At 42.8% G+C, this 14,318-nt stretch overlaps 2 protein-coding genes across 4 annotated transcripts in view; one reads left to right on the top strand and one right to left on the bottom strand.

Annotated features, from left to right (window-relative positions):
- rpl10a (ribosomal protein L10a) overlaps window positions 1-14,318 on the bottom strand; it is a 216,846-nt gene that overhangs the window by 66,826 nt on the left and 135,702 nt on the right. The window lies entirely within an intron of this gene.
- On the top strand, window positions 7,412-12,890 carry asb8 (ankyrin repeat and SOCS box containing 8). The gene is made up of 4 exons (XM_072450034.1): window positions 7,412-7,522; window positions 8,203-8,373; window positions 8,861-8,965; window positions 10,929-12,890. Exons 2-4 carry the CDS (start codon window positions 8,257-8,259, stop codon window positions 11,583-11,585), a joined length of 879 nt encoding a protein of 292 aa, XP_072306135.1. The 5' UTR covers window positions 7,412-7,522; window positions 8,203-8,256; the 3' UTR covers window positions 11,586-12,890.

Raw genomic sequence — 14,318 nt, 5'->3', positions numbered from 1 at the left:
GGCGTGGAGGAGCAGCCTTTTCTGGCTGCACGTGCCCGGAAAAAAAAGTCCCTTATCTCGTCCGAGGGTTCTGGGAATGAGCAGCAGGATGAGGCTGAAGCTACTGATATCCGGGGTGAGAGCAGAGACTGTAAGGTGATCATAAAGCTTGCACAGGATAGTGCATCCTTTAAGGAGTGGAATTCAGTGGCATTGTCAAAGAGCCTAACTGTAGCTGTGGGAGTGATCAAGAGTGCGAGTGTCCTTAGAGATAGCTTGCTGCTGGTTGTGTGCAAGGACGCGGCTCAGCAACGGAAGGCGATTGGAACTAAACGTCTGGGTGGAAAGGACATTCTTGTGTCTGAAGCTGAAAGAAACAGGGTCAATCTGCGTTGCTTTAAGTGCCAGCGCTTTGGGCATATTGCAGCGGTCTGTAGAGGGAGGCAAAGATGTGGTAAATGTGCAGGAGATCACGAGTATGGGAAGTGTGACGTGGGAGCAAAACTGAAGTGCTGTAACTGTGGGGAAGAACATAGCTCTGCCTACGGGGGATGCAGGTTTAGCAAAAGAGCTGCTGAGTTGCAGAAAATAAAGGTCTCTCAAGGTATATCCTATGCAGATGCAGTCAAGAAAGTTTCAAGTAATGAGTTTAGAGTAAATACAGAGAGAGGAGCCAGCGCTGCTCCCAGCCAGGGCGAAATGAGAAAGGCCAGCGTGGCTCCCAAGAAGTGTGAAGGTTTCAAGAGTGGAGGTCCCAAGTGTGCAGGTTCCAGAATTAATGGGAATACCCTGGTTGTGGATAGAGAGGATTTTGTACTCTTTATGGTGGATGTTGTAAACTGTGCTGCTCAGACTCAAAGCAGAACTGAAAGGATCAGGATCATTGCTAAAGCTGCAGGGAGATTCCTTGGAACAAAGGAGCTTGATTGGGCAGATATAGAAAACAGGCTAAAGGCGCTAAATGGGAGTCGGAGTGATGGGGGTCTGCTTTTGGGGAGTCAGAGTGATCAGAGTGACGAGATGGAGGTGGGGGTGGTCTCCTGTCCTCGCCCAGTCTCGTAGACGCACGGCTACCAAGCAGCGACATCAGTGGAAATATTAAAGCCTATAGAATGAAGCCTAAAGAATAAAGCTGTACGGTGGAAGCACCGAACGTCAAAGAAGGAGAGGAAGATGAAGAAGAGTCTCCCTGGAATAAAGCCGGTTGGTCTCTGAAACAACAAGTCTGAGGAATAAAGTCTGGCGGTAATGCAACAATTGGATGCCAACCGCCATAAAACAACAACAACAACAACAACAACAACAACAACATAAAACACCATAGAAGAAGTTCAATCTGCGGAACGTTCTGGCGATCCAGTCACAGGGTTTGTGTCAGGCTGTGGTTGCTTACGTATGTAGCATAGGGCTGGGTAAACGTTTATAGAGTTGGGGGGTGTTGGAGACTGAGCCGAGGATGAGGAGCAAGAGGATGTTCTAACGCGCTTTGACTTCATGGGCCTAGAAACGCCAAAGTGTGAAGAGGGACTTCTAAAGGATAAAACGACAAAGACGTCCCATGACCTCATGGGCTTTGTAAAACAACAAAGACGTCCCATGACCTCATGGGCTTTGTACTTCCAAAGCAATGGAATAAGAATTTTTAAGGACTACAACAAAGTCTGAGGGGAGGAAGAACTTCTATAGGATACAATGACAAATCTCATGGCATCTCATGACCTCTTGGGCTTTGTCAAAGCACTGGAAGTCAAAGCACTGGAAGAACAACTTTTAGGACTACGACAAAGTCTGGGGAATAAAGTCTGGCGGTAATGCAACACTCGGATGCCAACCGCCATAAAACAACAACATTGTATCCTATAGAAGTTCTTCCTCCCCTCAGACTTTGTCGTAGTCCTTAGAAAGGCGTTACAAAGCCCATGAGGTCATGAGACGTCTTTGTTGTTGTATTCTTTAGGTTCAGAGTCCGACGGCTTAATTCCAAGGTTGACTCTCCATCTTCCTTTCCTTCTTTGATGTTCGGCGCTTCCGCCGTACAGTTTTACTCTTTAGGCTTTGATATTTCCACTGATGTCGTTGCTTGGTAGCCGTGCGTCTACTAGACTGGGCGAGGACAGACCACCCCACCTCCATTTCTTCACTCTGATCACTCTGAATCCCCAAAAGTAGACCCCCATCACTCCGACTCCCATTTAGCGCCTTTAGCCTGTTTTCTATTTATGCCCAATTAAGCTCTTTTGTTCCAAGAATCTTCCTGCAGCTTTAGCAATGATCCTGATCCTTTCAGTTCTGCTTTGAGTCTGAGCAGCACAGTTTACAACATCCACCATAAAGAGTACAAAATCCTCTCTGTCCCCAACCAAGGTATTCTCATTAATTCTGGAACCCGCACACCTGGAACCTCCACACTTGAAACTTTCACACTTCTTGGGGTCTTTGTTGTTGTATCCTTCTAAAGGATACAACAAAAACATATCATGACCTCATGGGCTTTGTAACACCAAAGCAATGGAAGAAGAACTTTTATGGACTACGACACAGTCTGAGGAATAAACTCTGGCGGTAATGCAACACTCGGATGCCAACCGCCATAAAACAACAGCACCAACAGCACAGACCATCAAAGAAGGAGAGGAAGATGAAGATAAGATAAGATATTCCTTTATTGTCCCACATGGGGAAATTTCATTGGTGCAACGCAGGTAGATACAGAGGTAGATGAAGAAGAAAAGAACAGATCACTTACAGGAAGTTTGAAAAAACACTTTCAGTAGAAGATCTCCTATAAACAAAAACTCCCATAGACAAAACCCAACAAGGGATGGAGGGGAGAAAAAGAATAAAGATAAAAATAAATAAATACATAAATACCATTGCATGTGATCACGACAGTAATTATTCATGAATATGTTTCACGACGCACATGGATTGCAGATGAATTTCACAGTAATTGCACATGAATCACAACAGTAATTTAGTAGAAAAAGCTTCAGTTGTAGTCATCTGGACTCAGTTTGAAAAAATAGACGTTTCGACTCTCATCCAAGAGTCATTGTCAATAACAGAATTTAGGTCGAGAACTCCGATATTAATACTGTTCTGTGGTAAGACCCGCCCATTGGGAGGAGCCTTCCTGAAGTAGAAAGAGTTGTTTGTTTCAACAGAAACTCCCCCTTGTATCTACCGAGCTAGCCTATTCAGAATCTTAATGGGCTATTAGAATCCTCTTTGTCTTTGTGAGACCCTGGCTCAACCACCCTGAGTACCTGATTAGCATCTGAATGTCCTTTACCTTTCCAGGGGTTCAGAATCCCATTATAAATAACAGGAAGATGAAACCTAAGCCCTCCATTTCTGTTTAAAGAAGGTCTTTCTTTTTTAACAAAAATAGCTTCCTTGACTCCTCTTTCAAACCATCTTTTCTCCCTGCTTAAAACCTTCACCTCACCGTCTTCAAACGAGTGATTAGAGGCTTCAAGATGGAGATGCACGGCGCTCTGCGGTCCTGAACTAGTATTTCTTCTGTGCTGATAAAGCCTCTTGTGTAGAGGCTGTTTCGTCTCACCTATGTAACGTTCTTTACAACTTTCTTCACTGCATTGGATCGAATAAACTACATTGCTCTGTTTTTGAGTCGGCAACTTGTCCTTTGGGTGAACCAGTTTTTGTCTTAAAGTGTTTCCTGGTTTAAAATAAACAGGGACTTCGTGTTGTCTAAAAATTCTCTGCAGTTTTTCCGACAGGCCAGACACATAAGGGATAGAAACACCCTTCCTTCTCTGTTCAGTTTCCCTTTTGTCCTGCTTCTTGGTTCTCTTCACTCTGTTGAGAGCCCAAGCGGGGTAACCACAGGCTGAGAGGGCATTTCGGACATGTTTTTCCTCTTTCTTCTTGCCCTCTGAGCTGGTGGGCACACCTTGAGCTCTGTGTTGTAAGGTTCTGATCACACCCAGCTTGTGCTGTAGTGGGTGGTTGGAACCAAAGAGCAGATACTGGTCCGTGTGTGTAGGTTTCCTATATACTTCTATTTGGAGTTTCCCGTCCTCTCCTCTGATCGTGGAACAATCAAGAAAGGCCAAGCGATTCTCCTTAGCGTCTTCTCTTGTAAACCTAATATGTGGGTCCACAGCATTGATGTGATCAGAGAAGGTTTCCAGCTCTTGTTTCTTGATTGTTACAAAAGTATCATCGACATAGCGGAGCCACAGTTTTGGAGCTATGCCTGAGAATGAGGACAGTGCCTTCTTCTCAAAGTGCTCCATGTACAGGTTGGCCACTATGGGAGAGACGGGCGAGCCCATGGCACAGCCATGAATCTGTCTGTAAAATTGTCCCCGGAATTGAAAGTAAGTGGTGTTCAGACAGATGTCCAACAGTTTACATATGTGTTCAGGTGTCAGTTTGGTCCTTTCCTGTAGGGTGGTGTCTTCCTGCAGTCTGATCCTCACTGCTGCTACTGCATCAGTGGTCGGGATGCAGGTGAACAGGGACACAACATCATATGAAACCATGAGGTCCCACTTACTTTCAATTCCGGGGACAATTTTACAGACAGATTCATGGCTGTGCCATGGGCTCGCCCGTCTCTCCCATAGTGGCCAACCTGTACATGGAGCACTTTGAGAAGAAGGCACTGTCCTCATTCTCAGGCATAGCTCCAAAACTGTGGCTCCGCTATGTCGATGATACTTTTGTAACAATCAAGAAACAAGAGCTGGAAACCTTCTCTGATCACATCAATGCTGTGGACCCACATATTAGGTTTACAAGAGAAGACGCTAAGGAGAATCGCTTGGCCTTTCTTGATTGTTCCACGATCAGAGGAGAGGACGGGAAACTCCAAATAGAAGTATATAGGAAACCTACACACACGGACCAGTATCTGCTCTTTGGTTCCAACCACCCACTACAGCACAAGCTGGGTGTGATCAGAACCTTACAACACAGAGCTCAAGGTGTGCCCACCAGCTCAGAGGGCAAGAAGAAAGAGGAAAAACATGTCCGAAATGCCCTCTCAGCCTGTGGTTACCCCGCTTGGGCTCTCAACAGAGTGAAGAGAACCAAGAAGCAGGACAAAAGGGAAACTGAACAGAGAAGGAAGGGTGTTTCTATCCCTTATGTGTCTGGCCTGTCGGAAAAACTGCAGAAAATTTTTAGACAACACGAAGTCCCTGTTTATTTTAAACCAGGAAACACTTTAAGACAAAAACTGGTTCACCCAAAGGACAAGTTGCCGACTCAAAAACAGAGCAATGTAGTTTATTCAATCCAATGCAGTGAAGAAAGTTGTAAAGAACGTTACATAGGTGAGACGAAACAGCCTCTACACAAGAGGCTTTATCAGCACAGAAGAAATACAAGTTCAGGACCACAGAGCGCCGTGCATCTCCATCTTGAAGCCTCTAATCACTCGTTTGAAGACGGTGAGGTGAAGGTTTTAAGCAGGGAGAAAAGATGGTTTGAAAGAGGAGTCAAGGAAGCTATTTTTGTTAAAAAAGAAAGACCTTCTTTAAACAGAAATGGAGGGCTTAGGTTTCATCTTCCTGTTATTTATAATGGGATTCTGAACCCCTGGAAAGGTAATGGACATTCAGATGCTAATCAGGTACTCAGGGTGGTTGAGCCAGGGTCTCACAAAGACAAAGAGGTTTCTAATAGCCCATTAAGATTCTGAATAGGCTAGCTCGGTAGATACAAGGGGGAGTTTCTGTTGAAACAAACAACTCTTTCTACTTCAGGAAGGCTCCTCCCAATGGGCGGGTCTTACCACAGAACAGTATTAATATCGGAGTTCTCGACCTAAATTCTGTTATTGACAATGACTCTTGGATGAGAGTCGAAACGTCTATTTTTTCAAACTGAGTCCAGATGACTACAACTGAAGCTTTTTCTACTATGGAACACGCCTGGACGAATGAGGGATTACACCGACACACAACAGTAATTGCACATATGACGGAATTGCACATGGTTAGGTCAGTATTGCGAGTGTTCAGGACTAACAGTGTATGTTATAAAGTCTGACAGCAGCAGGAAGCAAAGACCTGCGAAACCTTTCCTTCACACAGCGAGGGTGGATCAGTCTGTCACTGAAGCTGCTCTCCAGAGCGGACAGAGTGTCCTGCAGGGGGCGACACTCATGGTCAAGCGTGGATGTGAGTTTAGCCAGGACCCTTCTGTCCCCCACCTCCTGCACCGAGTCCAGAGCACAGCCCGGGACGGAGCTGGACTTCTTGATGACTCTGTCCAGCCTCTTCCTCTCCCTCTCTGTGATGCTGCTGCTCCAGCAGACCACACCGTACAGGAGCTGATGCCACCACAGAGTCGTAGAAGGTCTTCAGGAGTGGCCCTGTCACTCCAAAAGACCTGAGTCTCCTCAGGAGGTAGAGCCGACTCTGGCTCTTCCTGTACAGTGCGTCTGTGTTATGAGTCCAGTCCAGTTTGTGGTTCAGATGAACACCCAGGTACTTGTATGAGTCCACTCTCTCAATGTCCCGTCCCTGGATGTTCACTGGTGAGGGGGCAGTGGGGTGGCGTCTGCGGAAGTCCACCACCCTCTCCTTGGTCTTCCCCGCGTTGATGAGGAGGTGGTTCCGCTGACACCAGTCCACAAAGTCCTGCTCCAGTCCCCTGTGCTCCGCATCATCGTCGTCCGTGATGAGTCCGACGATGGCAGAGTCATCAGAGAACTTCTGTAGGACACAGCTGTCTGTGTCATGTCTGAAGTCTGCAGTGTAAAGGGTGAAGAGAAAGGGCGCGAGGACAGTGCCCAAGAAGAGTCAGCCCTGGAATAAGCCCTGGCCGGTCGGACTCTGGAAATAAAGTCTAAAGAATAAAGTCTGGCGGTAACACTTGGATGACAACAACAACAACAACAACAACAACAACAACAACAACAACAACAACAACAACAACAACAACAACAACAACAACAACAACAACAACAACAACAACAACAACAACAACAACAACAACAACAACAACAACAACAACAACAACAACAACAACAACAACACAGCACTTTGATGCCACCCGCCGTGGAACATCAAAGAAGGACAGCAACTACAACTACAGAATAAAGTCTAAATAAGACGTATAACTTATAGTGGGTGGCGGTAATGTAACACTTGGAAACCGCCATAAGAAGACTGTGGAAACCATTTGAGTGTCAGTCCTCACATGGGCAGAAGGCATCTGGCATGTTCCTGAAGAGGTGTTGTTCTATATTGGGAAAGGTCATATAGTCTTACACATTGCATAGCTGTATTTAAATGTACACATGTCTTATATTAATGCGGGCAAATGTGCAATGTAGACTTTACTTTAAACGGAAAGACAAAACATTCCGTCCGTATAACACATCCGTGGATAAGATGTAGATGTATATGTGTAGAAGATGTAGAAGATGTAGATGTGCCACAGACTCGGATAAAAGTCTGCGCGCGGTCTGTGCGTGACGTACGAAGTGTTTATGTCAAAGCGAGGAACGTTAGCATAGCAGCCGCGAGCACTTATCGCGCCTTCAAATCTTGGACCAAAAACGGTATGACATCTTAACACTCGCCATTAGCCCGTGCATTTTGTTTTGAGCACTTTGGGGCGTGCGTCCAACATCCTTAAAACACTTGGCATGTCGTTTTGCTTGTGTGTGAGTCGATTGATCGTCGCTCCTCGATGTTAGCTCTTATGCTAACATGCTAGCCTCCCTGGTGAAAACAGCCTGTAAGCATGATGTTTATCTCCTCCGCTAAAGAGAACCTGTCTAAAGTCCGCGCACTTGTAAGAATATTTGTTTGCGATTATTTAGAAGCCAATTGCAGATTCTTTTTGTTATTCTATTTCTTTTTTTATGTTCCGAGTATCAAGACTTTATTTCCTGCACATTTTTGCTATTTTAGGAACTATTGGTGGATATTCACCTTTCAAACTAGCTTTTTGATACTGAGAGAAAGGCTCGATACTCGATACCACAATGATGAAATAGTTTAAGACCACTCTTTAACCATTCAGAAAATATAAAATTGTATCCAATAAATGTGCATTTTAATTTTTTAATTTTTTTACCAGTTTTATTAGTTCATTAATTTATTTAGTTTCTGGGTATTGATAGTCTTGGCAACCCAAGTTGTAAAAATAATTATGTAAAAATATGTTTTTTCCTTTTAGCAGGTAGGATTAAATGTGTACAGTATTATCTAATGTCCTTGTTTTTTATTTCCACAGAGCGCTGTAGAGCCACCTCTCCCCGGGTGCCATGCTCCTCTCCTGAGCTATACTATGTGGTACATCATGCAAAGTATTCAGAGTAAATATTCTTTGTCTGAGCGCTTGATCAGAACCATTGCAGCCATCCGTTCCTTCCCACACGACAATGTAGAAGACCTCATACGAAAGGTAGGTCCTTAATTTTATCTATTGATCCAAAGTATTATCAACAGTGGGTCAAAACCCCTTTCTCTCAGTAACCCTACACACTATCTGTCCCGTGAGTAATTGGGTGACCCAAAAACACTTCTCCTACTTTATAAACTACTGTCAAGGGAAAATTAAAATATTTTTTATAGTTATTAAAGATAAATACGTTATAGAATAGTATTCAGATTAAATATATTGTCAAAGCAATTCAACATGACATCCTTTCATTATAATTCACAATGTCATATTGTTTTAGGAACCCCTGAGGACCCACAGAAAAGCTTTGGTTGAGAATCTTGTATCTATAAATGAAACTCCCAAACTTGGCAGTATATTTTATATTGCTGTACTGTTCTATTACAGTTTAGTAACCATAGAAAAACAATATTTTTCCAGTGTATCGACGAGAAAAAAGGGGGCAGCTGATCTAAGATATTCTTTGTTGTTGTTGTTGCTATGTCTAAAGGGAGCTGACGTAAACCGAATGCATGGCACTCTTAAACCTCTGCACTGTGCCTGCATGGTGGCGGACGCTGACTGCGTAGAGCTGCTCTTGGAGAAAGGGGCTGAGGTAAGGATTTCAGTGTTTCCCCTCGGTTTATCTATTTGGCACGTGGTCGAGACGTGTATGGTTGACCGCGGGCCAAATCGCTAAACTTAAACCCACTCACGTGCGCTTTATGGGAACAATAAAGCCTTATAGATTTATAGTTTTTGGTTATATTTGTATTGTTATTTTTACCTTTCCATGTTTATGGAGGGTGTGGACATTTGTAAGTACTTTTAATTTCACATTTCATGTTAAATTTATATTCAAGTACTTAATATAAACACATTCATGAAAAATGCACTCACAGTCACTGTTAGCAGCTTTATCTAAACGGCTTGTTTTCACTTGCATTTTGTCAATCACAAATTGCCAGTAAGTTTTGATATTGATTTTAATACCATCCACTCACTTTTGAGCTGGGACAGTTTCTGTCTCAACTTTTCTGCGTCGGACGCTTTGGACGCGCATCCAAAGCGTCCGACGCAGAAAAGTTGAGTATTGTCCATCTTTTCCTCGTCGGACGTGGCACAGCAGCCAATCAGAGATGACGCTCCAGTGTCGTGCTACGCACGACCCGGAAGAAGACTCAAAACAAACCCTGCAACGATAAAAATAAAATCTTTAGACGCAGCTCTTGGCGCAAATAATGATATTGACTCTACTCTCCTCCGAAGTATATGCGGGTCCCAGACGGGCCCCGGGGCCCATCGCCTCCGTTTTTGGACTTTTGTAAAGTTAATAAACCAAAGCCATGGTCCCCAATAAACTCCATAACACCACGAGAAAAGCAACACAGCACAACTCCTCCACTGCATGTGCGCTGACGCCTCGGACGCACGTCTGCTCTTGAGTGTATTTTTCGGACGCGCTTCCGAGGTGTCTGTCTTCAAATGTACAGGCATCCAAGGTGGGGCTATTCAATAGACTGCCCGCGAGCCAAATTAATTGGGTGAATCCGGCCAATTATTATTTATAATTAATTATAAAAATGTGTACATGATGTACAAGTTCATTCGGTGGTTTGGTTTGGATTATTCAATGAGAAGGGTTTTGCCCTGAGAAGGGTTTTTGAGATGGGTTTTTGAGAAGGGGTTCCTGAGAAGTCTTTTGCGGTTCTCATTAAATAATCAGCCGCTCAGTGGGGGCAGCTTCCATGACTAAGGGTGTTTTCTGATAAGTTGGAACGCTCCATGATAAGTTGAACGTTTCCTGTCCTTTGACGCTCGTTCTCAGCCATGAAAAACTACCAAACCTCTTTTGGAAAAAGTAGAAACCTCAGAGTTCCACAGATCTGACTAAAGGGGAGGCAGACGCGCTTCAATCTTTGGATAGACTGCAGAGCCGGAGCCCCATAAAGTGTGGCCAGTCAGTTTCCAGAGTTGAGGGTAACGCGTTAGCTGGTAACTCAAATTACTCAAATACATTTTTAGAGTAACGAGGAACGAAATGTGTTAGTTTTGTGTTTGGTGTTGTGTGTCAGTTTTCTTACTTATCCACAAATGTTTTAGTGACGTTTTTCATTGCTTGAAGACCGGCCTACATGTGCTTATTGTATGGCACTGTATTGTGGTAATCTGTCAACATGAAAGATAAAGCTCAGTCAAACACATTTACTTTTCTTGTTTATTTCATATTTTAATGATTTATGTTACTATGTTCAGCAAAGGATATAGGTTATACAATAATGTTGATTATTGGTACCGCAACTCGTTACATTTATACTGCTGTGATGTAACGCGTTACTTTTCCGGCGAAGTAACAAGGTAACGTAACAAGTTACTTTTATAAGTTTCCCACCACACTCGCCCCCACTATTCCTGCCTCTCCAAGTCAGTGAGGGAATAATGTCCATACTGAGGATAAGGAAAAGTTGTATGTGTCCTTTTTATAAGCAAGTTACGGGAGTGGTGACCCTGGTTCGGATGTGATTGTGATTTTTAAATGTGGAAAAATGGAAAGGTGATGCTAATGGTGTCCTCCATAGGTGAATGCGTTGGATGGGTACAACCGGACAGCTCTGCATTATGCAGCAGAGAAGGATGAGAGCTGCGTGGAGCTGTTGCTGGAGAAGGCAGCCCTGCCAAATGCTCTAGATGGGAACAAGGACACTCCTCTGCACTGGGCTGCCTTCAAAGATAACCCAGAGTGTGTGCGGGTCCTGCTGGAGAGCGGGGCCTGTCCCAACGCCCGGGACTACAACAACGACACCCCTCTGAGCTGGGCCGCCATGAAAGGCAACCTGGAGAGCGTCAAAGTGCTGCTGGACTATGGTGCTGAGGTCCATGTGACCAACCTGAAGGGGCAGACTCCCATCTCGAGGCTGGTCGCACTGTTAGCTCGAGGCCTGGGCACCGAACAGGGAGAGGAGTGTCTGGAGCTGCTTTGCCGTGCAGCAGGGCGTTTTGAGATCCGCCGCGCTGATGGGACCCTCCCACAGGAGCTCAATAAAGACCCACAGTTACTGGCAAGGCTTAGCAACATGGCCGCCCAGGCACCCTCTCTGCACTCTCTGGCTCGATGTGCCATACGCCAGAGTCTCGGGGCACAGTTCCTCCCTGCTGCGGTGAAAGAACTGCCTTTACCCGACACTTTCAAAGAATATCTACTGCTGAGAGACTGCACACACATTAGAAGCACATGAAAACACAGAGTACACACTGCGTCTGCAAAAAATATGACTCCTGGCTGTGGAATTTTGTTTGCCTGCATTTCTTTAAATGTAAGATTTATACCAAATCAATAGCTTTTTATTTTACATAGCACAGCATTTTGAATTTATTACAAATACATTCTGATTTTAGATTTTTAAATACTAATATTGCAACACTTGATGACTTCCAAGCAAAGCCTTGAGTGTATCATGTTTGGGACTGGCCCCACAAACTTCTGGAGTTGAATAATGGAACCACTTTCTGAAGCCATTGTGAAAAAATTATGTATCTTGTTTATTTACATTGACAACAATGTTGAACTTTGTGTCAGTTTTGGTCACGTGTGAATCAGGCCCAGTAATTAGAGATATTGAAGGCACAATGGAGGATTTTTCGGCGATTTGAGAACTCAGGCGGAAGTGCGCATGCGCACTCCCCCGTCTTCATTTTGTCCCGTACACTGAGGGAACTATATTATGATAGATCAATGCACTTAAACACGCGAAAATGTGCTGCTCTCGGGGGACGAGCCGCATGCGGCTGCAGGTGAGCGGTAAGTGCGTTTTATGATTGATACGTGGCAGAACTAATCGGCAGTCCACGCCACGAGACTCAGATTTTGGCCAAAAAAAATCGTCCATTCAACCTTTAACCATAAACCAGGTCAACAAATCTGCAATCTGACAATTAAACTGCAAATTCTACCATAGAATCCTGACCTGTTCAGCTCAATGTTAAACTATAAAGTCTATTGGCTGGCCGTTTACTTGCAGCTTTAGGAAAATATTTACATGAATTTACACTGCTCAATTCAAGGAACAGAACATTCAACAGAATTGTTGTTTTTACTTCACCATTTCCATCAGGTTTTCAATTCATGGTGTGTGTTCAACTTATAAATCTCATGCTATTTTATTTAGAACTGAATCTTGAATTCATGCAGCCCAACACCTGTACAAACTGAAAATATTTGATTACATTACTTTATGTTTTGAGGATTTTATTTTATTCTAAGGTGCAGTTGCCAAGAACTGAGGTTAAGGTGATTTTTTTAGCCTATGTTTAAAAAACAATAACATACTTTTATGTACGTGTATTGGTTAACAGCATGGATACTATTGTGTCCCTAAAGATTACTAAGTAAGCTAGAAGTGTATTTGTTATGTTTGGTATGGCATTTGTCTAAACCGAACACTCTGTGTAACGGTTTATGTAAAAGAGCCTTCTAGTTCATGTCTTGTTCAAGTGAAAAACTAGTGATTTATGTTGTTAATAAAAGTAAAAGCATTTCTATTCTCTATTCTCTATTCAAAGATTTTGATTTTATTAAGACTGTTTCTCATTTTATTCCCATAATTCCATGTTCTCTACGTCCCAGGCTCTAGGTTAGTAGCTCTTGAGGGAAAAAGGTTTGCGACCCCTGTTCAAGACACACACACTACACACACACTAGAGGGCTCTCCAGTCTTGTGCATCGTAAATACACACTATCATTTGCAGATTATATGTGGTCACCTTTTGATAAAGGTTTGGGATGATTTCTGGTTTTCTCACCGCTTATTTTAATCTATTGTGTATAAGATTGAGGCCCAAACTGTCATATTGTACTCTTCACACAAAACACAGGACATACATTTCCACAGAGGAAGCATCAGGTACGTTTTCAGGAAGGAAACACCGACATGAATAAAGCTTCCTTAACGATAATAAAATTAGATGGAGAAGAGACTACAGATGTATTTGGTCAGGATGAGGGGTTGTGTATAGCTGTTTTAACTGACCAAACCCAACCAGGAATCAAAAAGAACAAAGTACATGTCTGAAATACATGAACTTCTCTAGTCAGACAATAGTGTTTGTTTTAAGAAGTCCTGTTAGAACTTTTTCTAAAATGATTGTGGTGGTCGTGTTGTGTCAATGCTATTGCATGGCTATAAAAGGGAATAAGTTAAGTAAAAATAAATAAATAAAATAATTTGTTGCATGTTACCATAACAGATCAAATCACATCTCAAGATTGTTCATAATTAAAAGTGTTGAGTAGGTTATCATACACAATTGGAACACATTTAATAGGTAGATAATTTAAGTTACGTAACTTAAAACCTTTGTTCAATATCGGCCCGTGTCAGGGTCATTATATTTCAGTTATATTACTTGAAAACTTTTTGAAAAGATTTGAGTAGTTTCCAGACACCATACTTCTACTCCTACTTGAGGAATATATATGTTTGTATAACAGTCACTTACTTGAGTAAATGTTTTGGTTCCTTTTCTTCGTGTGACTAAGTCTAAAAGTGACAATATTACTGTTCCTTCAGATATGATTTAAGGTGTGTTCATATTTGAACATTCATCATATCAAAATTGGGACTAAACTAAGACTAAACTCCGTAGTCTATCTTTTGAAAAATACCAGATTTTGTGCATCATTAAGGCAATTGTTGTTTTGTTCTTTCGATTGCATTAACTTAAAATTATAAATCAGTTAGGCCTATACTCTTACTTGAATAGTAGGAATCTTTTCCCAATTACTTGAATAATATAAAGGACCACCACTTTGTACTTGAATAAAAACATTTTGAAGCCAACTGATGGAAAATCATCTGGATGATTCTATGGAAATAGAAAGTTAAAACAATACTTCTGAATATGAAGATGTGCGGATAGATAGGTTTATGCCATCCAATCAAAGGAACATAATTTCCATGGAAACGAGCAGA

This window comes from Eucyclogobius newberryi, unplaced genomic scaffold, assembly GCF_026437365.1.
Source record: "Eucyclogobius newberryi isolate DKJ021-1_F unplaced genomic scaffold, fEucNew1.0.hap1 SCAF_17, whole genome shotgun sequence".
Lineage (NCBI taxonomy): Eukaryota > Metazoa > Chordata > Actinopteri > Gobiiformes > Gobiidae > Eucyclogobius > Eucyclogobius newberryi.
This window is presented reverse-complemented; position numbering and strand designations above follow the sequence as displayed.

Excerpts from the sequence above, each read along its gene's own strand:
- asb8 (XM_072450034.1), top strand. The coding sequence starts at position 8,257 with ATGTGGTACATCATGCAAAGTATTCAGAGTAAATATTCTTTGTCTGAG. Across the intron at positions 8,374-8,860 it reads TAGAAGACCTCATACGAAAG|GGAGCTGACGTAAACCGAAT; the intron begins GTAGGTCCTTAA and ends CTATGTCTAAAG. Across the intron at positions 8,966-10,928 it reads TCTTGGAGAAAGGGGCTGAG|GTGAATGCGTTGGATGGGTA; the intron begins GTAAGGATTTCA and ends TGTCCTCCATAG.